The sequence below is a fragment of the Natator depressus genome, chromosome 1 (genome assembly GCF_965152275.1).
Source record: "Natator depressus isolate rNatDep1 chromosome 1, rNatDep2.hap1, whole genome shotgun sequence".
NCBI lineage: Eukaryota > Metazoa > Chordata > Testudines > Cheloniidae > Natator > Natator depressus.
Genome location: NC_134234.1, coordinates 16733959 through 16757779, shown reverse-complemented (window position 1 = coordinate 16757779; position 23821 = coordinate 16733959). Strand labels below are relative to the sequence as shown.

The window sequence follows — 23821 nt, the reverse complement described above, 5'->3', positions numbered from 1 at the left end:
ACAATGAAATTTACCTGCTGCTGACAACAGGTGCAGCTGAACCAGTGCTGAACACTGTTTAACTGCAAGTGTAGCCACTTCCCTCCTTTCTATTCTGTTTTCCACTGGGACTGCGACATGAATGTTAAATCTGTCCTCGATCAGCCTTTTTTTAAATACAATCCTGGGCGGGGGGGCATATTTTAGATTTATTTTTAAGTCATCCTGTTAAACTTTTTCTGTTTTTTCTTTTTTCTGTGAAAATTAATTTTCACAACACTCCACCTGTATGCAAGCTTGTTATGCCTGTTTTAGAGATGGAGAAATTGAGGCACCAGGAGGTTAGGTGAATTGCCTTACATCAGTGAGTCAGTGACACAGTTGCAGATAGAAATTAGGAGTCCTGATACTGTGGCTGTCACCTACTGGCCAAAGGGAATGGCCGTGATCATTAAAGACAATGAATGGAGCTACACCCATTGATGCTAACTGAGAATGTAGTCTCTAAATGTTATCACATTGTAGTTGAAAACTATTACCTTTTTAGCTACAGAACAGGGACAGCATGGGCAGAAGCTGTGTAATTGAACAGCTATCTAATGATGATTGCAGAGAAGTGAGTTTGTTAGAATAAGAAACACACCTAGTATTCATTTCTAACTAAATCCATAAGAGCTGGGGAAGAGGAATTACCAACATGGACCTTACTGATACCCTTCCACCATTCTTGCTCCCTCCCACTTTTTAACTGTGACCACGAGTAGGAAAGTGAGTACAATTGTCCTTTAACCCCTGAAATGAGAATTAACTAGTGTTAAATATCATGAAATCAATGTGAAACCACTGCAATCCATAGGGTATGGAAGTTTGTTTTCCCTCCTCAAACACAGCAATGCAAGGTCTGGAAAGCCACTGATCTGTACTTCTATTTGCACCTGAGGGATACTGATGTGCAGGTGTAAAACAGAGTTGCTGGCATGTGGGTTCACTGGGGGGGGACAGTCTCCAAATTGCACAATATGGTTAAGATGCTGGGACATTGGTAAAGTAAAAACTGCCTGTGCTGATAAGTCTTGTGTGGTGGCTGAAAAGGACCACTTCTGCTATGAACCTAGGGGATGTTGTTTTAACTGGCATATGTTCTGTTTCAAACAATTTTCTCTGGTGCTAAATGGAAAAAAATTTACATTTTGTACCAGTTTTTTATAATGTAATTAAAATAAAAGTACAATTAAAATTACAGAAGCATGCTTTAAAGGGAGAGCAAGCTAATGTGGGATTATACCCTGGGAGGCTATGCCATAGAAGGTGAGTTTGCACCCTCCAGCCCCCCACCCCCTTTGTACATTGAGCCTAGTAGTAGTGGTTTAACTTATTACAACTACTGTAGTCTTGGGGAATGTGTTGCTAGGTAGCAAACTTAAAAAAGCACAGAAAGCTTGGAATATAATACAAATAAAACACATGCTAATATAAAAGTGAGAAACAAAAGCAGTGGAATGTAGTAAATCCAATGTAATGTATATAAAGAAAAAGGTTTGCTCTGTAACTTTATCTGGTGTGCCTGGTAACCACCCTCTATCCTGGAGCCTGATCAACTCAAGTGTAGTTTGATTTTATGCTAATAAATAAACCTCAGTGATGAGTTTGGAGTCAAACTGAGCTCTTAAGAACCGAGTGGATAAGATCTTAGAAGCCTTCCCAACACTGGCACATGGCAAGCTAGGCTTTTTGTTTTTAAGTTACTGAATACAGAAATACAGCAGTGAATGTTTGTGTGCTGGGGTCCTACTGTATGAAAGTTTGGGCAATTAGGTTAGTAGTCATGTCATCTCATAGTGAGTTCTGAATTCGTGTATCTAAAATGCAAGGAAAAATATACAAGCAAAGATTTTATTGAGAACAAAACACTAGATTTAAAACAAGTTATCTGAAGAAAGCATTAACAATATAGAATTTATCTCCAGAACACTTGTAAAAATAAGAGATTAAGAAAAATATCTGTTCAGTAAGGCTTAGTTCATTCAGTACCAAGTACTTTTGTAGTGCAAAAACAATCTGATCTGGTCCTACAGCAAAATGAGGTCTGCAGTGTAATCAAGGCCAGGAATTTCTATTTCAATGTTTAAAGGGCAGATTTTATTCATCCATAGCTTTATATTTCTGAAATATTGATGAAATATTTTTTTGCTTTGTGGGCAATTTGATGCATCATCCCTTAAGTAATCTTGATAACAGATTTGTTTTGTTTATATAAGACTGTACTGAGTAGCAATTTCACTTTACCAAAGGACAGATTTAAAATCTCACAAGAAAAATAACTAGCAAGAATCAAATCTGTAAACAGACCAATATTATTAGGTCAACACTGATAATTTGAGAAACTCTAATCTTGAGTTTAGGTTACAGCTCAGAGTTCAGTTTTGCAGGTCTCACTATTTTTTTGTTTAAGATTTTAAATGAATTAGAGGTGAATCATCTCTTTGTCAGTCATCTTAAAGATTCTGGAAATCCCTAACAGCAACGTGTCAAAAATAATTTCAAATGTCTCTCTGGCTGTTCCTAAATGCATTATATTGTGTGCTGGGAGAAAGATCAGGGGTTTGCAACATTTGCAGACCTGGACTAATGTAGACTAAGTATGTTGATGAGGTGACATTTGTTTTTCAGTTTTATGTCTTACTAACACAGCACTACTTGGATTGGCTCTGAAGTAAACCCACTCCTCATCTTAAGTCGAGAGGAAACTTAGCTGAGATAAGGCTAACAGCCAAGAGACTAGAACATCTTGCATATGCACAGCTATTTAAAACAAAAAAGGCAAAATGTGCTTATCTGTGGCAGTACCACTTGCTCTAAAAATTAATTAGAGCAGCTACAGGCAAAATACCTAATGGTATCCATAAAATATTCACCTTATAGCTTTTTAAAGTCTGGGTGGGGTTACTGTTTTATACCAGAATCTAATAGTGCAAAATCTCCTGACTGCTTTGAGAGTCCCATGCTTCAGTATCTCAATTACGTATAAAACTTGTTAACTTTGTCCCCTTTCAAACCTGCTAAACATAAATGGAGAAATACAACCAGCCCCTCTACATACAATTTTAAACAATTATGTTTTTGCAGATGAGCGGGGGCCAAAGTGTTTTCTATGTTAATGACATTATAAAAGCATAGAGAGAAAAATGCCCTATGACAATGCAGAGAGTACTGTGGAATGCTCACATCCTGTGGGTGATCTTCACCACAAGCAAAGGTGTACTCTGACCTGTTTGGCCTGGTGTGCAGCAGGAGTACTTTTTCGGAGGCAGCAGAGCTGCTCTGCTGGTTATTTTTTGTACGGCAGAGTACTGCTCCATGTAAAAGAAAAATACTAAAGCCTAAACATGCCCACTGAGAGCTTTTAAAGAGACATAATAGAGTCACAAATGATTCAAGCTCTCTGAATAGTCATCAGAGTACACAGTCTGACTAGTATTAATAAATTCTTCCATCAGACTCCTCATGCTCATAATACTGATTAGTCTTAGGCAAAGTTAACATTAGAAAATGAGCTCCTGTCAATCAGGACCAAGAATTAATTACTTAGTACTCAGAAGAAGAGAGGACAAAAATAATTGAAGTATGGGCCTGATTCTGCAACTTTTACTATCATGCAGGACTGGCCCCTAATGAGCCAATACATGATAGCGAGGTGGCAGGAGGCAGATTCATCACAAGAGGAAAAGGTGGGTTAGTACTTATCAGTAACTCATCTTTATCGAGTGTCACCTCTGTATGTTCACACTTGTGGGAAGTGGTGCCTCTGGTGTCAAGCTTTGGAATTTTTCTAGCAAGTAGCATCCTTTGGGGCCACATGCCCCACCCTGCCCCCTTGCAGAAGCTACATATGCCACAAGTGGAATATGCAAAGATCATTTGAAGAATGAAATTTTCAGAACCCATCCCCTCTCGTGGGTATTATATATGGATAAGAGCCTGATGTAATTTAAACCAGTAGTGGCAGATACCTAACTACTTCAGATTGCTTTTGTATATCTCTACAATTGACATTTTATATAGGTTTGGAAGAAAGGTCAATGAATGGCATTTTGGATTAAATTTAAAGTGACAAGTTCATTTTGCAATAGTGTTTTTCTTCATATACATGGCTTAACTGAGAAATATGTGATAAACAGTTTCATTCTTGTTCTTACCATACCAATTTGTTATGTAATTAAGTTCTACTGTAAAGTTCTAACACTGTATTTCAAAACATAAAATCATCTGGAAAGCCTGTAAGGAAATTAGCGTTCTCAACGCCTGGTATCCTGGTGTCTTCCCTCTGTGTACTGTGTTGCTGCAATTCAGTTCTGTTTTTAAGAGTCTCTTTTTAACATATGTAGTTCTGGAGTTCACCATTTAAAAATATCTCAGAATATCAAAGGAAGGATTTCACCCCACACAATGGCCACAAGTACTGTACCTGACGGGACAAAATACAAAAAGGCAGTTAAGTACGTACATTTGAGAAACATACAGTCCTGGTTCTATGTACAGTAAAAGCATTTTTAAAATATGTTTGAGAGTCTAAAGAACAGTGGAGACTGGAGAAAAAAAGCAAAGAATCATAGCAAACATGGTTTTCTGCAAAGAGAAATCTTGCAGAACCTGTAGAAGATCGCAGCATTAATTAATTCTTCCCTGTCAGATTTCTTACCGTAATAATAGATTATTCAAAAGACAGAAATTGTGTGGAAAAATCTACCTTTAAAAGCCAAACAGAGCATATATAGTTTAACTGACTTGAAAATACAACAATAATCTAAAAACTTCGAAGTTATGTGCCAACTGATCCAAGTAACAAGGCTTAGGAGCATTCAGCACACTGACTTAGTTTACTCTGCCTCCACACCCCATTTCCAGTTTTCCATACTTTGACTTGCCAGCTTCTTTTCAAAGCTAGTGATGTCACATTAAATCCATGGGGGAGGTGATGACTGACAAGTAGAAGTAGAATAAGTTAACAGGGTTTTTTAAAACGAGGTACTGTCTTTTGCAGTTTTGCTAAGTTGCTTTTTTAATATCCTCATTTTGTACCTAAAAATGACATCTTACTACTACAGGCCAGTTCTAACCTCCAGTGGGGTTCCATGACAGCTGTATCACCACCAAAGTAGGGCACATTTAGATTTCATGGAGTGGAAGCTGCCAAGTCGAGAGTTTAATAAGGAGGAGGAAAAGGTACATTTTCACATTAATAACATACTGGATGTTCTCCTTTTCTTGTGATTTTGAGCAATTAGCCCAATATTTAAGAAAAATCCATCTTTCTTAGTTTTTGTGTGTTGTAATTAAGCAGTACAGAATCTAACTGGATGGATACCAGCTGACCAATTTCTGTCCATTTTCAAATTCTCTCAGGCTATTTTTCACTTTCACAGCTCACCCTCCCTTTTAGGATCTGCCAGAGCCCAGCACATGCGGCTTATATTTTTCTAGAACCTGTACAGTCCTACAGTATGTTCCACATCTCAAACAACCAGAATTTTATAACCGAGGCACCAGGGCCAACTGAAAGACAGCTATATCAGATTGGAATATCATTCTGGCAGAGCCAAAGTAGATAAGGTATGTCAATTTAAAACTGATCAGTTAAAATGGATCTCCTTGTATTGCACACCAATTTGGAATTTTGCCGTTCCTTTCAAAGCACCCTGTGAGCATACAGACTTTAGATTTGTAAGTTAGTGGTCACATAGTCAAAGATCACATAGTCAATCTCACTTTTTCTTATCAGAATAATAATAATAATAATAATTCCAACACCTATGTTAATATGGCAGTAAGGCTGAGATGTAAATCTCACAGTCTGGCAAGTCAAACTTATGTTCCCTACAGCAAACCTTACTAAATCATATGTATGTCTGCAGTATTGTAGCAGTGCTGGGCCCAGGATATTAGAGAGACAAAATGTGTCAGATAACATCTTTTATTGGACCAACTTCTGTTGGTAAAGGAGGCAGGCTTTCAAGTTGACACAGAGCTCATGCTTGTCTCTTGAACCAACTTCTGTTGGTGAAAGAGACAAGCTTTCAAGTTGACACAGAGCTCATGTTTGTCTCTTTCACCAACAGAAGTTGGTTCAATGAAAGATACAATCTCTTCCACCTAAGTCGTATGTACTACTACTATATGGCATGAGATTAAACTCTCTCTATATATGCAAGGACAAATTATGATTCATCTGGGAACCATAACCTTGAATGTCCTGACTTGAATCAAGTTCTAACCTTAACATTGCATTAATGTAGCTTTTTGGATTCAATTTGAAATGAAAAACTAGTAGATTGTGAAAATAAAGGATTTTGATTTCTTTCCCTAAATCACGTGTTACAATGTTTTTTTAAGTGCAAAAAAGCATAAAGGCACTTACCTAAGGAAGGTGCCATCCAATACACTATTGAATAATCCCAGAATTTGTCATGGAAACAACTTGCATGTAACGAAAAGGCCAGTGCTGGATTAAATATTGCTCCAGTGAGGTTTCCTCCTGCAATAAATTTTAAACAAAATTAAACTAAACCATCTCTCTTGACTTGTATTTCTTTGAGCGGAAATATTTGGTATGGGGCCACAAATGTTAATCCATGATACTATATTAAATGTATGTTTTGTTACACTGGTAATAAACAGCACTAGCAGAACTGATTTTAAATACAGTTTAATTCTGATTTGGTTTGTCTGGTCAGGTGAAACTGGGCAGAACTATTTTTAAAACTATTTAAAAAACATGCTCTAACACAGGCTATAACTCAGCTCCCTTTCTGACAACATCTGAGTTTCCAGTGCATAGTGATAAGCCCTATCTCTGTGACTGTCCTTGATCGATACTATATAGTATCAGTTCTTCTACGAGTGCCCCCTGCATAGTCAGTCTCTTGGGATGCGCTGACCTGGTGCAGCTAGGACAGCGAAACCTTCTGTAGTAGTGCCTGTTAGAAGTGCCTTGTCCCTCCCCTCCCATCCCTAGATCCTGTGCCAGCAGTTAGGGAGGTGTGGCTACAGGAGGATCACTGGCGCCATTGCCACCTCAGTTCCTTCCAACTGCCACAACATTAGGACACCTTAGAGCTGTCTGTCTCCATAATTAGTGCAATTGTCTACAAATAAATAAATTAAATTAAATGTTAGTTGCAGTATTGTAATAGTATAGTTATACTTAAATTAAAAAAATTAAATTAAACATTAAAACAACATAATTAACTTACTGATCATGACAGAGGTCAAAGTGAAGAAGCATGGTTTCAAAAAATGTGCATTGTTTCTGGCAGTCTTTCCTTCCTTCCTTCCTGTCTAGCAGATCATTATCCCTTGATAGCGTAAATGAGTGGCTGCCACTGAGAGAACCTTGGAAAATACTGTTAGTGGTCGTGTCCCAGAGTGAATCTAAGAAATGGTCTATGAGCCGGTATGATCGAGATGTGAAAATAGGCATCCTGGAGGTCGAGAGCCAAAAACCAGTCTCCCTGTTCCAGTGCTGGAATAATCATCAATAAGATGACCATCTCGAATTTTTGAGCCTTGACAAACTTGTTGAGAGCTCTGAGGTCTAGTATGGGTCTCTAACTTCCCTTCCTTTTCGGTATGAGGAAATAACGAGAGTAGAACCCTTGCCTCATAGATGTTGAGGAACTAGTTCTATAGCTCCGAACTGGAGGAGGCAATCTCTCTCTTGTCATAGCAAATTCTCATGAGAAGGATCCCTGAAGGGGAAGGGTGTTGTGGTATGGGTAGGGAGGTAAAATGAATGGAGTATCTGGTTCGAACAATCTCTAGGACCTATCAAGTTTGTCAAGGCTCAAAAAGTCAATATGGTCACCTTATCGATGATCATTCCAACGTTGGAACAGGAAGACTGGATGTCAAAAAGCTGATGGTGGGTGTCCTTAACTTCCTCCAGTGGTATCAGGAGGGTGTCTGCCACCCTCTTCACCAGCTCCTGGAAGAGATCAAAGTCATCTGCCAAAGATGGTGGGGGAGGCATGATGGCTTTATTTGGAGAAGAGGAGGATATGATCCTTGGTGTCACTTCCTCTTCAGTATTGGCTTCCTGTTCCTCTATGTTTTGAGGCAGTTCCAAATCCTTGGATGCTGCGGCTAAGAAGGTGTGCCTGGAGGATTCTCAGGCAAAGCTTGAAGCTTGAGGGGGTCCCAATATGGTCACTGGGGTGGCACAGTGCCTGGTGGTGATGCCCATGAGTGGCTGTACCAAGATGTTGGTGATGGGGCCATTTGTGGGTATTGGGCTCACTGTCTGAACCCTCGCTAGAGAGCAGAGAGACATGGCATAGCAGTGGGAATACTTCCCATGCTTGGTAGAGGCTCAGTGCAGAGGTCTCCCTACCAAGGTGTGGGGACTCTGGTGCGTCCAGCATGCAGAGGTCTCTGGAATGGCGAGATTCTGCCAGAACTAATCGTCCTGGCATCAATGGTGATGCTGGGGGGGGAAGGAGACCTTGTCCACACTGGTCGTTCTGGTGCCAGGCGAGCTGTTGCTGGCAGTTCAGAAGTGGACTTGCGTACAAGGAGCGTCTTTTTAGCATGCTTACTCTTGTCCTTTGGTACCCATGACCTGGTGCCCGTGCCCATCGGGTCTATGGGCCTGTCAGCAGTACCAGCTGCCATCGGTCTTCATGAGGCATGGATGCCAGACTGAGATGGTCTCAATCCTGAAGATACTGAGCAAGATGGTGATCACTTACAGCTATTTTTGGGCTCACTGAGGGGATTTTTCTGCTCTCTTCTTAGATGATTAGTGAGAAGGGTCCAGAGCCTGTTTCTTCAACCCACAGCCCTAAGATGTAGAAGGCAGTGGGGAAGATGCATGTCTACCTGGCAGGTGGGGCCAGAGAGCTGCCTCCATGAAAATGATCTTCTGGTGGAGCTCTCTGTCTTTGCGCGATCTTGGCTGGAGTTCTTGGCAAAGACCACACTTCTGTTGTATGTGGCCTTCCTAGAGGCAGTGAATGCAGTGAGAGTGCTTATCTGTAATTGGGATTGCCTCTTTACAGGTGCATAAGAACATAAGAATGGCCATACTGGGTCAGAACAAAGGTCCATCTAGCCCAGTGTCCTGTCTTCTGACAGTGGCCAATGCCAGGTGCCCCAGAGGGAATGAGCAGAACAGGTAATCATCAAGTGATCCATCCCCTGTTACCCATTCCCAGCTTCTGGCAAACAGAGGCTAGGGATACCATCATTGCCCATCCTGGTTCCTGGCTAATAGCCATTGATGGACCTATCTTCCATGAATTTATCTAGTTTTTTTTTTTTTGAACCCTGTTATATTCTTGGTGCAGCACTTCTTGAAGCCTGGTGAACCGGGCATACCCTGTTGGGGGAAAGGGTCCAGAGCAGGTAAAAAGGGAGGAAAGAAAATAAAGTCTCTCTTTTTTATTTTTTTTTAGGGTAAATAAGAAAGGGGAAAACTAAAACTATAAGTAGGAGACTAATTAACTATAGGTATGTAAAATAAGAAACAATAGTCTTAACAGACTGCTAAGGCTCTGTTTCTAGCCTGGGGCAGTTGAGAAAAAACTGAGGTGGGTTAGCCCGTGCATGCTGGCTAACCTCGTGGAGCAGCACAAGGAGAGACAGCCCAGGCCTAAAGGACACTCCTACCAAAGTTCTCCAATCAGTAGTGCAGGGACACAAGCACACCTACAGTGGAACACTGTGATATTCTGTACCCCAAAGCAACACCCTGGCACCCCCATATTTACCATGGCGATATGATTCTGATACATTTTATATGAAGTATGTCATGTAAGATGTTAAAGGAAAAGTTATGGTTTGCTGAATAGGATTATCCTATTTGTATGTGTTATACCAATAAAATAAAAACCAGCAGGATCTTATTAAAGGGAAAAAGGCAAAATACCACATTTATTGTGAATACAGAAAGAATCACAGTAAGCAGTAAGTTATAGCTATAACATTCCATTCAATCTCATATTTATTCACACATTCATTCATACAAACACACACACAGGTTCTGCAAGGTTATCATCATAGTTACCAGCCTTAGAGTTGCTCATGCCAAGCCACTGGCCAGGTGGCCTGGACATGAGGAGGGAGCTTGTACCTTGGCAACTGTACCCAAGGAATACCCAAGACTGTACCTTGGGAATTCAGTGTAATAACCCATCAATTTAAGCTTCCATGAAATCTGAAACACAATGCCCAGACTGCACGTGACACGCCACACACCAAATGATAATAGAACATGAAAACAGTGATCACAATTTTAATATTAGACTAACAATTACTTTATGTAATTTTTAACATTCATAGAATCACAGAACAAATAGGGCTCAAAGGGACTTTGAGAAGTCATCAAGTCCAGCCCGCTGCACGGTGGCAGGATCAAATAAACCTAGACCATCCCTGACAGGTGTTTGCCCCATTTGTTTTTAAAAGCTTCCAATGATGGGGGCTCCACAACGTCCCTTGGAAGCCTATTCCAGAGCTTAACTACCCTTATAGTTAGAAAGCTTTTCCTAATAGCTAACCTAAATCTCCCTTGCTGCAAATTAAGCCCATTACTTCTTGTCCTACTTCCAGTGGACATGGAGAACAACTGATCACCATCCCATTTATAAAAGCCCTTAATATATTGGAAGACTTATCAGGTCACCCCTCAGTCTTCTTTTCTCAAGACTAAACATGTCCAGTTTTTTTAATCTTTCCTCATAGGTCAGGTTTTCTAAACCTTTTATCATTTTTGTTGCTCATCTCTGGACTCTTTCCAGTTTGTCCACAGCCTTCCTAAATTGTGGTGCCAAGAATTGGACACAGTACTCCAGCGGGGGCCTCACCAGTGTCAAGTAAAGCAAGACATTTACCTCCTGTGTCTTACATACAACACTCCTGTTAATATACCTCAGAATCATATTAGTCTTTTTCACAGCTGCATCACACTGATGACTCATACTCCGTTTGTGGGCCGCTCTAATCCCCAGATCCTTTTCAGCAATATTACTACTTAGACAGTTATTCCCCACTTTGTTCTATGCCTTTGATTTTTCCTTCCTAAGTGAAGTACTTTGCACTTGTCTTCCCTGAATTTCATCTGGCTGAATTCAGACCAATTCTCCAATTTATCAAGGTCATTTTGAATTTTAAGCCTGTCTTCCAAAGTGCTTGCAACCCATCCCATCTTGGCGTCATCTGCAAATTTTATAATCATACTCTCTACTCCGTTATCCAAGTCATTAATGAAAATGTTGAATAGTACTGGACCCAGGACTGACCGCTGCAGGACTGCACTAGATATGCCCTTCCAATTTGACAACAAGCCATTGATAACTACTCTTTGAGTATGATCTTTCAATAAGTATGATTCACACAGTTGTACACCCACCTTATAGTAAATTCATCTAGACCACATTTACCTAGTTTGCTTATGAGAATGTCAGAAGGAACTGTTTCAAAAGTCTTACTAAAATCAAGGTATATCACGTTTACCGCTTCCCCCCTGTGCACTAGGTCAGTAATCCTATCAAAGAAGGAAATTAAGTTGCTTTGGCATGTTTTGTTCTTGACAAAACCATGCTGACTATTCCTTATAACCTCATTATCCTCCAGGTGCTTATAAATTGATTGTTTAATAATTTGCTCCAGTATCTTTTCAGGTACATTATCTTATAGTAAGTAATTGCTAGGCAATAATGGGTGGGGGGAGGGAAATAACATCAAATTTGCCTTATGCATTACTTTTTTCACTTTTTTTTTTTTAAACACGTAGGCTAAACATAGGGATGATCTTGAGAGATGCCATGCACCTTCACCTCCTACTGACTTCAAATGCAAATGAAGATGCTCAGCATTTCTCAGGATTAGGCCCACAAAGACAAATGAAGTACATTATGGAAGCTAAATTCATCATTAGTGTAACACCACTTGCATCGGTGAAGTTATACTGGGGATAATTTGGCTTTTTTGTTTTTTCACTTTTGATGTGTGTCCTTCTGGTAGTGGCCATTTTGCTGAAGAGTGATATCTGCAAATCAGAATTTTCATGCTGCTAAACTGCCTGTGTTTGATCATGTGTGAGAGGGTTGTTTTTGCAGGATTTTACCCAGGGTTAAGTCTTTTAAAGCTTGCTTCTAATTTTCCTTGGGTGAATAAATCAGCATGAACAATGAACCCTTACTGAATTTCAACTCCTATTAAATCCTACTAGAAGTGAAGGGATGTTTCAGAAAATGGACTGAATCAAGAAAAAGAGTTAAAACTTTAACTTAAAGATGGCTTGAGAGTTTCCTGCCACTAAAACAAAAGCAGTATAACCAGAAAGTTGAAGAATTACATTATCTCTACAAGCAAGCAAGCAAACAGCAACAAAACAGCTAATCCTCCCACCAGAGACAGTAACTGTTGATAGTGTGGGGTGGGGGGGGGGGCACAATTTAAAGGTTCTGGTGGTATGCAGCAAGGTTCAGGGCAGGGCATATAAACGCTGGCAGAAATCAGGGGAGAGGGGGACATCACCCAATGTGACCCTCTGTCCCATCCTCCCCCCCCACATCACAGCATCAAGAAGCAACCTTCCAATCCATCATTGCTTCTGCAACACGATGACATCACTAAGATTTCAACATCATTGGTGAGATGGAGTTTGCAAAATTACTACCAAGTGTTTAGATTTTAATTGTTTGTGTAATAATGTTAAGATTTAATAATTATCCTCAGGACATTAAAATGCTAACAGCTTCTCGGGCTACACATCAGAAAAGAAAGAGAGGGATTTAATTGAAATGTAAGATTCTTAATATTCATTCGACTATCTGAAAACTGTTCCTTGAATGGTTTCTTTTACGTTACCAATTTAAATACTTCCTTCTATTTAACAGGACCTAGTTTATAAACTGTTCAGAGACTATCCCAGCAGCAGGTAGTGCGGCTGCCCCAGTGACTGCCTGACCTGCTCAGGTGGCCCTGGGGCCAGCTGCACTGGCTGCTGCAGAAGTCACAGAGGTCCTGGAAAGTCACAGAATCCGTGACTTCCGTGAGCTCCATGACAAACTCACAGCTTTAGTGACAATGCTTCCCAACTGGTGGTGGTGACACTACAAAATTATGTCAACCTAAGTTCCATCGGCATACAGCCGCTGCAGTTAGTACATCACTTGTGCGCGTGCATGCTTGGCTCCTTTTGTTGACAGCGCACAGACTCACCAGGAATGCTTGTATCGATGCAGAGTGCAGTGCACCCTGGGCAGATATCCCACTGTGCAACTCGCCAGCACTCAGTGCACTGTCTTTTGGGAGTTTTTGCAATGCCTGATGAGGCCAGAACAAGTAATGCAGGGGTGACTGGGAATATCAGGTCAACTTCAACAAAGAAGTGTTCTCCATCCCATGATTTTCATGCCTTTTCAAAATCCCACAAATGCGCGTGTCCCTCCTTGCTGTTCACCATCTCTGACAGAAGAATGGCGCCTGCACAGCACTGCACTATTGTCACGAGCATTACAAACACAGGGTGCATGATCTTGCAGTATTTGGAGAGCCGCAAGAAAAGCTATGGGGAACATGATGATTTCTTGGAGACAAGAAAGAAACAATTCAAGGTTGGGGGTAGTGTGCATAGAGCAGCAGGAGATGATGAAGCAATGGTTCTGGGCTTGAGAAACAAGCTCTGACTGGTGGGATCACATTGCAATGCAGGTTTGGGATGACGAGCAATGCCACATTCCTGGGTCTGTGTGCCGAACTCGCCCCCGCCCTCCAGTACAGGGACGCCAAAATGAGAGCACCACTGAGAAGTTAGTGGCGATTGCACTGTGGAAACTTGCAATGCCCAATTGCTACTGGTCAGCTAGGAATCAATTTGGAGTTGGGAAAACCACTACAGGGGCCACTGTCATGCACATTTGCAGAGCCATTAATCAACTCCTGCTATGCAGGACTGTGACTCTCAGCAATGTGCAGAACATAGTGGATGGATTTGCAGCAATTAGGTTCCTGAACAGTGGTGGGGTGACAGATGGCATGCATATCCCTATTCTGGCACCAGAGCACCTAGCCCCAGAGTGTAAGGTCTGGTGAATTACAGGGAACTCTTTACTGACATCAGTGTGGGCTGGTCTGGGAAGGTGCACGACGCTTGCATCCTTAAAAATACAGGACTGTTCAGGAAGCTGCAAGCATGAACTTTCTTTCCCGCCCAGCAGATTACCATTGGGAATTTTGAAATGCCTATAGTGATCCTGGGCGACCCAGCCTATCCCTTGCTCCCACGGCTCATGAAGCCATACTCTGGTCACCTTGACAGCACCAAAGAGCTTTCAACTACAGACTCAGCAGGAGCAGAATGACAGCTGAATGTGCCTTTGGTTGTCTGAAGGGTCGCTGGTATTGTTTACCACGCGGTCCACTCATTTCTCTGAGCCATCTGAGACTGAGGCCACCCAACTTATTTCACATAAACTATCAGATGGTAACAATTTCCTGTCACCTCTGAACTGACCTAAACTACACTAGCAATGCAGAGTCCATAGGCGCTACATCCCTTTATTGGGGTTAATAGGTTATCATGGTAATTATACAGAAAGTGATGGCCTGGTCATGGAGGATAACGGGTAAAAGTTACAAATTGATAGTAAAGGAGAGGGCCAAAAGTCACAGACGCATTATTTTAATTTTAAAATACTTCTTTTGTAATAGAATTGTGTAAAACTATTTATATCTGCTATCCAGTGCTTCCAGTTCAGCTCTGTAGAAGCACCAAAGCAGGAAGGCAGACAGAATAGACCTGCTACTGTCATTTCTTCACCACTTTTCTGCTTCAGCCACTGCAGACACTTCAAAAACCAGCAAAGTAAATTCTGTGATGTCTTTAAAAAATCCAAAACCATAGAGATCATAAAATCTGTTATACTCACCCATCTTCCTCAAAATGGCACACCAGAAGCTCAAAACAAAATAGCAAATGGGTGCATTTTTAATGTAATTATAAATCAAACAAAATAAAATAGATGCTAGAGCTCCCATTACCTAAGGCCTCATCTAAACTAGCCTGTTTTCTGATTTTAAAAAATTCCAACTGTTGCAAATACTAGTGCATCTCATCAATTATTACGATGGTGGGAGTGCTAGCAAAGACAAAACAACAACAGTCCATCAGCATTTTAACTTGTATTGTGTAAACATGCTTTCAAATGGTTGTGGGTGCTTGAAGCTTTGTCTATTCTAGTGGTCCCACCATTGATACCAATGGTGAAGTTGCACCAACTGGAAATTTTTCAAGGGAAAAAACCCAAAAACCTAGCAGAGATATGTTAGACACCCTGCCCTCCACGGCCCACATACCTGAGCTCTCAATGAAACTGGTTTAACTATTTGTTATTGCATGCCAAAATTCCCAAGTTCCAAAATTACCATTTTTTAAAAACCTGGAAATCAATGAGTCTTAGACTCCCATGACAAAAATTCAGCCTTACCCATTGACAATCCTCTGAGCTATCATTTTCCTATGAAGGCTTATTTGAGAATTGCCTATAATATGGCTTGGCAATATAAAATGAAGTTCATTTTGATTTTTATAACTTTAAAACATGGGCTGCCTTTTCTAGCTTAGCTATTCAGTGAGCTGGGGTGGTTTGATTTTGTAGCTCCCACAATGCACAGCTGAATGCTGCAGGTATAGTACATATTTAAAGTGATGGCACTGTATTATTTCCTTATCTTCCAATATCTGCTGACAACAGACCAACATCACTGCTGATCATGAGGAAAAACAGTACTTTTTCTGTTTAGTATTTAAACAAAATGTTTAATCGTTCACAGTGAAGTTTTTATATCACCAAGCATAGTATTTATTTCAGCAAAGGCAAACTACTCTGATATCATAGTGTTTGATGTCGGGGGCGGGAGGAGGATAGCTCAGTGGTTTGAACATTGGCCTGCTAAACCCAGGGTTGTGAGTTCACTCCTTGAGGGGGCTATTTAGGGATATGGGGAAAAATCTGTTGGATGATTTAATTGGGGATTGGTCCTGCTTTAAGCAGGGGGTTGGACTAGATGATCTCCTGATGTTCCTTCCAACCCTGATATTCTATGGTTCCAGAGCCAAAGTATTTTTAATGAATAATTCAGGATTATACCAGTATTTAATAAGAAATATTGAATTAGATACTGACAGTGAAATCCTGTCTTAAAATGTGTAATTCTAGGACTGAAAGCTGCAGCTTGTGATAAAGACGGAAGGAAATGTGCTACTGGGAAAACATTGCCGTTCTGTCAAAAAGCATGTATGCTAGCTGTCTTCGGGTTGCCATCATCTAGCCAGTAGTCTCTATGCCACTTCATGTGTTAAGTAGAGATCCTATCCTGATGTTGCGAAGAATGTGGCCTGCATACACTCTCCTCTTCCCTACCTACCTGTGCCATCATAATAATACAAGGCAGGCCCTTAAATATTAGATGGCCACCTCTGCAGACATGGAACTCTTGTAAATATATTACTAGAATGAAGTATGCTATTTTGTAGATTATACAACATGTTTAGGCTGCTCATTGGGAACAATGGATAAATCAGATTGGGCAGAAAGGGTCAGGCAAGAAAATGAGACTTTTCCCCCCCGCACTTTTATATTTAAAAAAGGAAGAAAAGAGGAGGAGCTAGAAGAGATATGTAAAAAGAGACACACAGAAAAAGAGCGATGAAACTTTCCAACATACAAAAGTTTTTCTAAAAACATTGAACAGGTAGTTAGCTTATCATGCAAAAAGTACAAACTTTTTTTTATTTGCAGGGTTTTAATTTCATTTTTGTCTGTGAGGGGCAGCAGGTTTAAAACAAACAAAAGGAAGTATTTTTTTCACACAATGCACAGTCAACCTGTGGAACTTTTTGCCAGAGGATGTTGTGAAGGCCAAGACTATAACAGAGTTCAAAAAAGAACTAGATAAGTTCATGGAGGATAGTTCCATCAATGGCTATTAGCCAGGATGGACAGGGATGGTGTCCCTAGTCTCTGTTTGCCAGAAGCGGAGAATGGGCGACAGGGGATGGATCATTTGATGATTACCTGTTCTGTTCATTCCCTCTGCAGCACCTGGCATTGGCCACTGTCAGAAGATAGGATACTGAGCTAGACTGGCCTTTGGTCTAACCCACTATGGCCATTCTTATGTTATGTTCTTATGAAGAACTCAACAATTTTAGGGGCAGGAGTTATTGTGCAGGAACACAGCTCTCATTCCTCCACTAAAAGCTAAGAGAAATTATTCTTGGGGGAGCACTGCTCCCCCAAACCTCCCCCCTTCCTTTGAAGTGGGGACTCACAAACCAAAGGAACATGAAGTGGTAGCAGCACTAGGAGAAAGTGCCTTGCAGCCCCTAATGGGAAGAGGCAGGAGAAATAAATATACAGATTTAACATAAACTTTCTCTTTAAATGTCTTGATTTTCTAAATTGTATGGAACTGCATCGTATATTACAAAATTTTCTGGGAAAGTACCCCAGCTCCCACTTCTTATCTGTTTTTACATTAAAACAGATTGTCCATCCTGGTCAGAATGGAAGCGTGGAAAAGCAGAGATGTGTAGCTGGGTAGAGGCGCACACATACTTTTTACACTTTCGGTTTGCTGACCAAAGGTCTGCTTTTGGACATTTTTCCTGTCATCCTTATTCTCTTTTCCTTGCAGTGACTCATCACAACAAGGTGATGCAGCACTACATTACTTCACAATGTCCAGACCTGTGATGGTATCCACCAAAACTGGTGAACTCTCCAATTTACCTTGAACTATTTTAACTACTGGTTAGGGGGTAAATTATAGTTTGACCTTCTTTTGGCTGTTGATCTAATTAATGAAGAGACTCACCTGAAACAGTAAAGAAACAAAGAATGATTCTCACCCTTAAAGTTTGCTTCAATTTTTTCTTTGCTCTTTCCCTCCCACATTCTCAGTCCAGGGATTTTTAACCCTCCCCACCTCTCTCCTATGTTCTCCTGTCTCCTCCATCCTTTGTTGCTTCTTTCCCCTTGTGATTTCTTTTGTCCCCTCCTCTTAACAATGTTGTAGCTGCTAGAACAACTTAATGTTCATAAAACAGAGGAGTAGGAGATTTTCTGACTCCTGTTCTCCTGCTATTTCCGAAGAGCATCAAGTAGCCAAATTTGGTGAATGAGGGATCAGCTCCTCTTCAACACAGATAATAACGTAGTAAATAATGGAGTATTAGAAACTGAAGCAGTAGTCCTCCATAGCTAGTTTTGCATAGGAAACGGAGAACTTCTATAATCTCTCGTTATACAGATAATGATTAACAGAACATTTTAAAAGGTTATTTTACATACAGTATAAATTTTAGATTAAAAAGTCTTCAAGGCAGTATCACCGTATTTCTGTTTGTTCTCCAAGGTACCTCACATGCTTTTGGGCAGTTTTAAATATTGAGATATTTATTCTAAACCCCCCCAAAAATGTAATTTGAACCTTAATAAAACACTACTTTAAAAAAAAATCTACAAGCGATAAAAATTGAAGTTATACTTTAAAAACAAAAACAGAAAGGAACACCAGAAAACATAGAAATGCAAAGTTAAGGTACCTTAATCAACCTTGAACTTTTCCCTCATATTTGTATCCCCCTGGGCTCCCTGCATTCAAGGATGATACATGTGTGTAGGTATCACAGCCAGTTCATATTTTGAGCTACTGGTCTCATAAGGATAATGCATCAAAATATTCTTTATTAATTTGACAAGTGTAGTTTTAATACTATATAACACTTCATAGTACAACAGTAAATATTTTGTAGTATATTTTTTAAAATAATGGTAATATTGCACATCACTTAATAAGCTCTTTGCACTTGAATTTTGATGGTCAGGGAGACTGGGAGTTACTGTGAAAATTATGGGCTGTGAAAGGTACAGAAGGTGTATTTCCATTTTTACACTATGCTTTTTAAATATAAGTGCCTTCCTTCAAACAGAAAATATTTAAAGACCTAAATTACATGGGACCAATTACTCACGTGTTTTTTGGTACTTCCATAAATACTATATGAAGAGTAACAAGGCAGAAAAGGTTAGTTTTTATAAAAGCTGTTTGTACTTTCAAAAAGTGAAAGAATATGACATTGAGGGCTTCCAAATTTATTCTCTCTCAGTCACTCCCTATAAAAGTCATTCAGTTTACAAATAACAATGATGATTTTTCTAACTTTCTTGCACATCATCAGCAGTTAATTCGACCCATCTGATACGTATATTAGTGGTAGTTAAAATAAATTGAGGTGTAACACCACTCTTTTGGGTCAGGTTTACTGGTAATTATATATAAGGAAATAACCCAGCTAGACTTTAGGATCCTAGTGAAAAATGTTGGTGATAGCAGTTTATGCTTAAATGCCCAGGTGAAAGTTGCCTTATAACTTCATAAACCCTGTTTATCTTTGGTATTGTCCCCAAGTATGCTGCTAGGTACTTTACGGCATGCAAGTCTCTGTCCAGAACAGAAAAAAATAGAGGAAAAAATCGTTTTAAAAAATGTACACAAAACAAATTTGTTATGGAGCAAATAATAAACATGTTTGTTTTTTTTAAAAAACAATCGCTTTTTAGAATATAGTCACACCTACACTTGCAGCCCAAAGCTCTTGAACGTTTACTAGGTCATAAAACATTCACCTTAGGCTGAAGCCTGACATATAAGAAATGTACTCTGATATATCTGGGTCATTCATTACTGAAGCACATGTCAGTTTGAAAAGTACACCCACAATTTGGCTTTTAAAAACAAACCATCTAACTTAGTTCAAATTCACAGATTTAGTATACTTTTTATAACACAAGTAAAATAATGTAAAATTTTAAAAATGGCAAATTACTACTCCATATTATGGTCTAATCCAGGGGTTCTCAACCTTTTTCTTTCAGGCTCCCCCAACGTACTACAAAAACTTCACAGCCCACCTGTGCCACAACAACTGTTTTTCTGCATATAAAAGCCAGGGCCAACATTGGGGGCAGAAATTAGGGCAATTGCCCGGGGGGCCCCCCGCCACAGGGGACCCCACAAAGCTTAGTTGCTCAGACTTCAGCATCAGCCTTGAGCAGTGGGGCTTGCAGCCCTAGGCTTCAGTCCCATACAGTGGGGATTCATCTTTCTTCCCTGGGCCCCAGCAAGTCTAATGCCGGTCCCTCTTGGCAGACCCCTTGAAACCTGCTTGGGCCGCCCAGTGGGCCCCAGACTTCTGGTTGATAACCACTGGTCTAATCTATTTGGTATTTGTTGGAGAAAAAACTGAATCTTGAAGTACATAACAATGAAAATGGCCCGGTTTAATAATTTATAAATATTAATCTGCAGCATTGTGAATCAGGATCCCAAAGCCTAAACAAGCTTTTGGACTCATCCCTCATGATTTTTATATTTGAGGATTATCTCATTCACCTATACATGATTTTCAGTAATATCTGAAAAGAACATTAAGGTTGCAAAGTCAAGCATTCAAGCTAAGAAATACCATAATTAAGTTTGCCTAGGCAACCACAATTCAGCCTCTTTTCATGTATGCATTATAACAGTCTTGCCCAATATAGGACGACTGAGGCAGAAAGAGAACTCAGCTCTCCAGAGTCCCAGTCCAATTGCCTTAACAGCAGGAGACCATTCTTTCTCTTCTTGCAACCCACTGCTTCATTCAGTATCCATCCTGTGCACTAAATGAGGCAGTGATCCAGTAAAACAAATAGCAGGTAATCATGTAATTAACAACTATATCATAATGTTACATAAAGAAGGATGAATTATGACTGCTCAGGCAACCTTAGTTCTAGAATTTCCTAACTTTTGAGTGGTTGATTTTGTAACCTTAATGTTCTTTTAATGTAGTTTTTTTATACGTAATATTCCAATGTTTTTAAAAAACAAATTAAAAAAATACAAACATTCCCTCACGTTGAGCCATTCTGATCTCCTGCATAGATCATCAGCAGGGCTGGAACCCAAGAGCATTAGATCCACAGTTAGGGTGACCAGATGTCCTGATTTTATAGGGACAGTCCCGATTTTGGGGACTTTTTCTTATATAGGCTCCTATTACCCCCCACCCCTGTCCTGATTTTTCACATTTGCTGTCTAGTCACCCTATCCACAGTGCAGAAGTCTACCACTTGAGTTCACTAACAGCAGTAACAGGCCACTATCCTCTACGAGGACCAGCCACTAAGGGGATGACATGACACATACTTTGGCTTACACATATATTTACTAGACAGCAGAGGAATGTTACTAATCAGGAATCTTGTGTTATATTTTATGCTGTCAGAATACTATAATCTAGTGTATACCCCTCTTCTAAGACTTTTGCTGAAAAATTCAGATGAGACACTTAAAATCTGTTAGGAAGCATCACCACGTTGCATTTGTCCTCAAAATTTCACTTCAGAATGTAGTTCAAAATTGCTAAACTTTTTTCTGCAAATCTTTATGGACTTGCTCCATTCTTCCTGGTCTTGTTTAGACTAGAGTTGCTGGTTGTGCTGTAACTTGAATTAATTGATTGCTAATTAACACTACCGTGTATACACTTGAGAGACATTTGTTCCTGGTCATGGTTAAGAGTCCTGCACGGATACAAAATTTGTATCCACAGCCAATCCGCGATCCTCAAACATAGTCCATGGATATCCACCGATTTGCAGGGGTCTAGTCATGGTTTACCTGAAGTCTCAGTGTAATATACCTAATTAAATCACACTGGTGTAAACCGTGCTTTACGTGTGAGTAGTATAACTATGTTAAGGATTTGCCCATTGATGTTACTCAGTAGTTCTCAATCAGGGGTCCGGGCCCCCGTGGGGGGCCATGAGCAGGTTTCAGGGGGTCGGCCAAGCAGGGTCAGCATTATACTTGCTGGAGCCCAGGGCGGAAAGTTCAAGCCCCGCTGTGTGGGGCAGAAGCCCGAGGCCCCAAGCCCCACCACCTGGCCCGGCACTGAAGCCGAAGCCTGTGCAACTTAGCTTTGTGGCATGGAGTCCTGGTAGGCAATTGCCCTGCTTGCTACCCCCTAACGCAGGCCCTGGCTTTTAATCTACTGGATATGCAGAAAAAGAGTTGTGGCACAGGTAGGCAATGAAGTTTTTATAGCATGTTGGGGGTGCCTCACAAAGAAAAAGGTTGAGAACCTCTGATGTACCTGATGTATTATGATGTAGTTAAACTGATGCAAATGTATTGACACAAGTTGTATGAAAGATGTCATGTAATATAAAGTTGTATTATGAAAGGATTTTTCTGTTTGTTTCAGTAAAATATTTAAAAGAACCATCTGGAGAAATTCTTTATATTTAGTTTACCCATTATAAAATGGTTATAGATTGCAAATTCTTTAGAACAGAGATTTCACTTCACTTCATTCTCAGGCCCCAATCCTGGAATGGGATCTATGCAGGTAGACCTTTACATCTATACAGAGTCCAAATGAAGTATCCCTATCCGGTTCAGCTTACTGGATCAAGGCCTTTGTTCAGTGTTTTTTGTAAGCTGTAAAGCACAACAGCACTACAGAAACAATTTTGCATGCACACATTTTTTAACACATCACATAATTCATAAATATCTATAACTTGAGACCACCATTGACAAAAAAAAAAAGGTAACTAACCTCCATACACCAGCATAGTAATGAGAAGAGCAATTAGGTGGACTCTGAGCATGGGTTTAATTGACTCAAATTGCAGTATGGTCAGCTGGAACACGGTGGAGAAGAGCAGCTCTATGCAAAAAGCCTGGGTCTCAGTGGTTTGGATGGGATTACAGCAGCCCTCGGACAGTGCCTCAGAATGCACGTTGATGATCCCCATGGACCAGATGCGGTGCATGTAAATTCTGGCCAGCACTGCACCAGCGAACTGGGCTCCAATCTTCAGCCCGCCTTGCTTGACTGAGATCCCACCATCCAAGATTTGTTGCAGAGTGCCACAGGGGTTGCATGTGCTGCCAGTCAGTGTCAATCCATGCAGGACAGTAAAAATGTAGGTGAGGGTGAGGGCAACATGTGGCTTGGGCTGCACATTGGCCAGCAGCCGGAGCTCATTGGTGCAGGCACAGATTTGGAAAGTGGCAAACACCTCCAGGAGAAACGTGCGAGGGCGTCGGGTGTACATATGACGTTGGGTTAGCTTCCGGCACCCTCCTACCAACATCATGGTGCCAACCATCAGCAGGAGCGAGATCCAGGTCTCAGCCAGAACCATAGTGAGGCCCAGGCTGACAGAGGCCAGGACTTCTCCCAGCACAGGGGCAATTACACTCCGGTCCTGGGCTCACCCCTCTCCAGCCCTGCTTCCCCTGCTGCCTATGAGGGGGGGACTCTGCTTCTCCACAGCCTGTCAGGCGAGTGTCTCAGCTCTTCCCCTCTCCTGCCAAGCTCCCCCCACAGCCTGTTGGGGGGTGTGTGACTCAGCTCCACCCTCTCCTGCCAAGCTCCCCCCACAGCCTGTCGGGGGTGGGGTGTGTGTGTGTGACTCAGCTCCCCCCTCTCCTGCCAAGCTCCCCCCACAGCCTGTCGGGGGTGGGGTGTGTGTGTGTGACTCAGCTCCCCCCTCTCCTGCCAAGCTCCCCCCACAGCCTGTCGGGGGTGGGGTGTGTGTGTGTGTGACTCAGCTCCCCCCTCTCCTGCCAAGCTCCCCCCACAGCCTGTCGGGGGTGGGGTGTGTGTGTGTGTGACTCAGCTCCCCCCTCTCCTGCCAAGCTCCCCCCACAGCCTGTCGGGGGTGGGGTGTGTGTGTGTGACTCAGCTCCACCCTCTCCTGCCAAGCTCCCCCCACAG

The 23821-nt window shown here is 41.1% G+C and overlaps 1 protein-coding gene across 1 annotated transcript; it reads right to left on the bottom strand.

Annotated features, from left to right (window-relative positions):
• Positions 1-1499: 1499 nt before the first annotated feature.
• AQP11 (aquaporin 11) lies at positions 1500-23586 on the bottom strand. Its single transcript, XM_074955468.1, has 3 exons — positions 22655-23586; positions 6395-6511; positions 1500-4444 (listed from the first exon to the last, which is right to left on the bottom strand). Exons 1-3 carry the CDS (start codon positions 23244-23246, stop codon positions 4392-4394), a joined length of 762 nt encoding a protein of 253 aa, XP_074811569.1. The 5' UTR covers positions 23247-23586; the 3' UTR covers positions 1500-4391.
• Between the last annotated feature and the right edge of the window lie 235 nt (positions 23587-23821).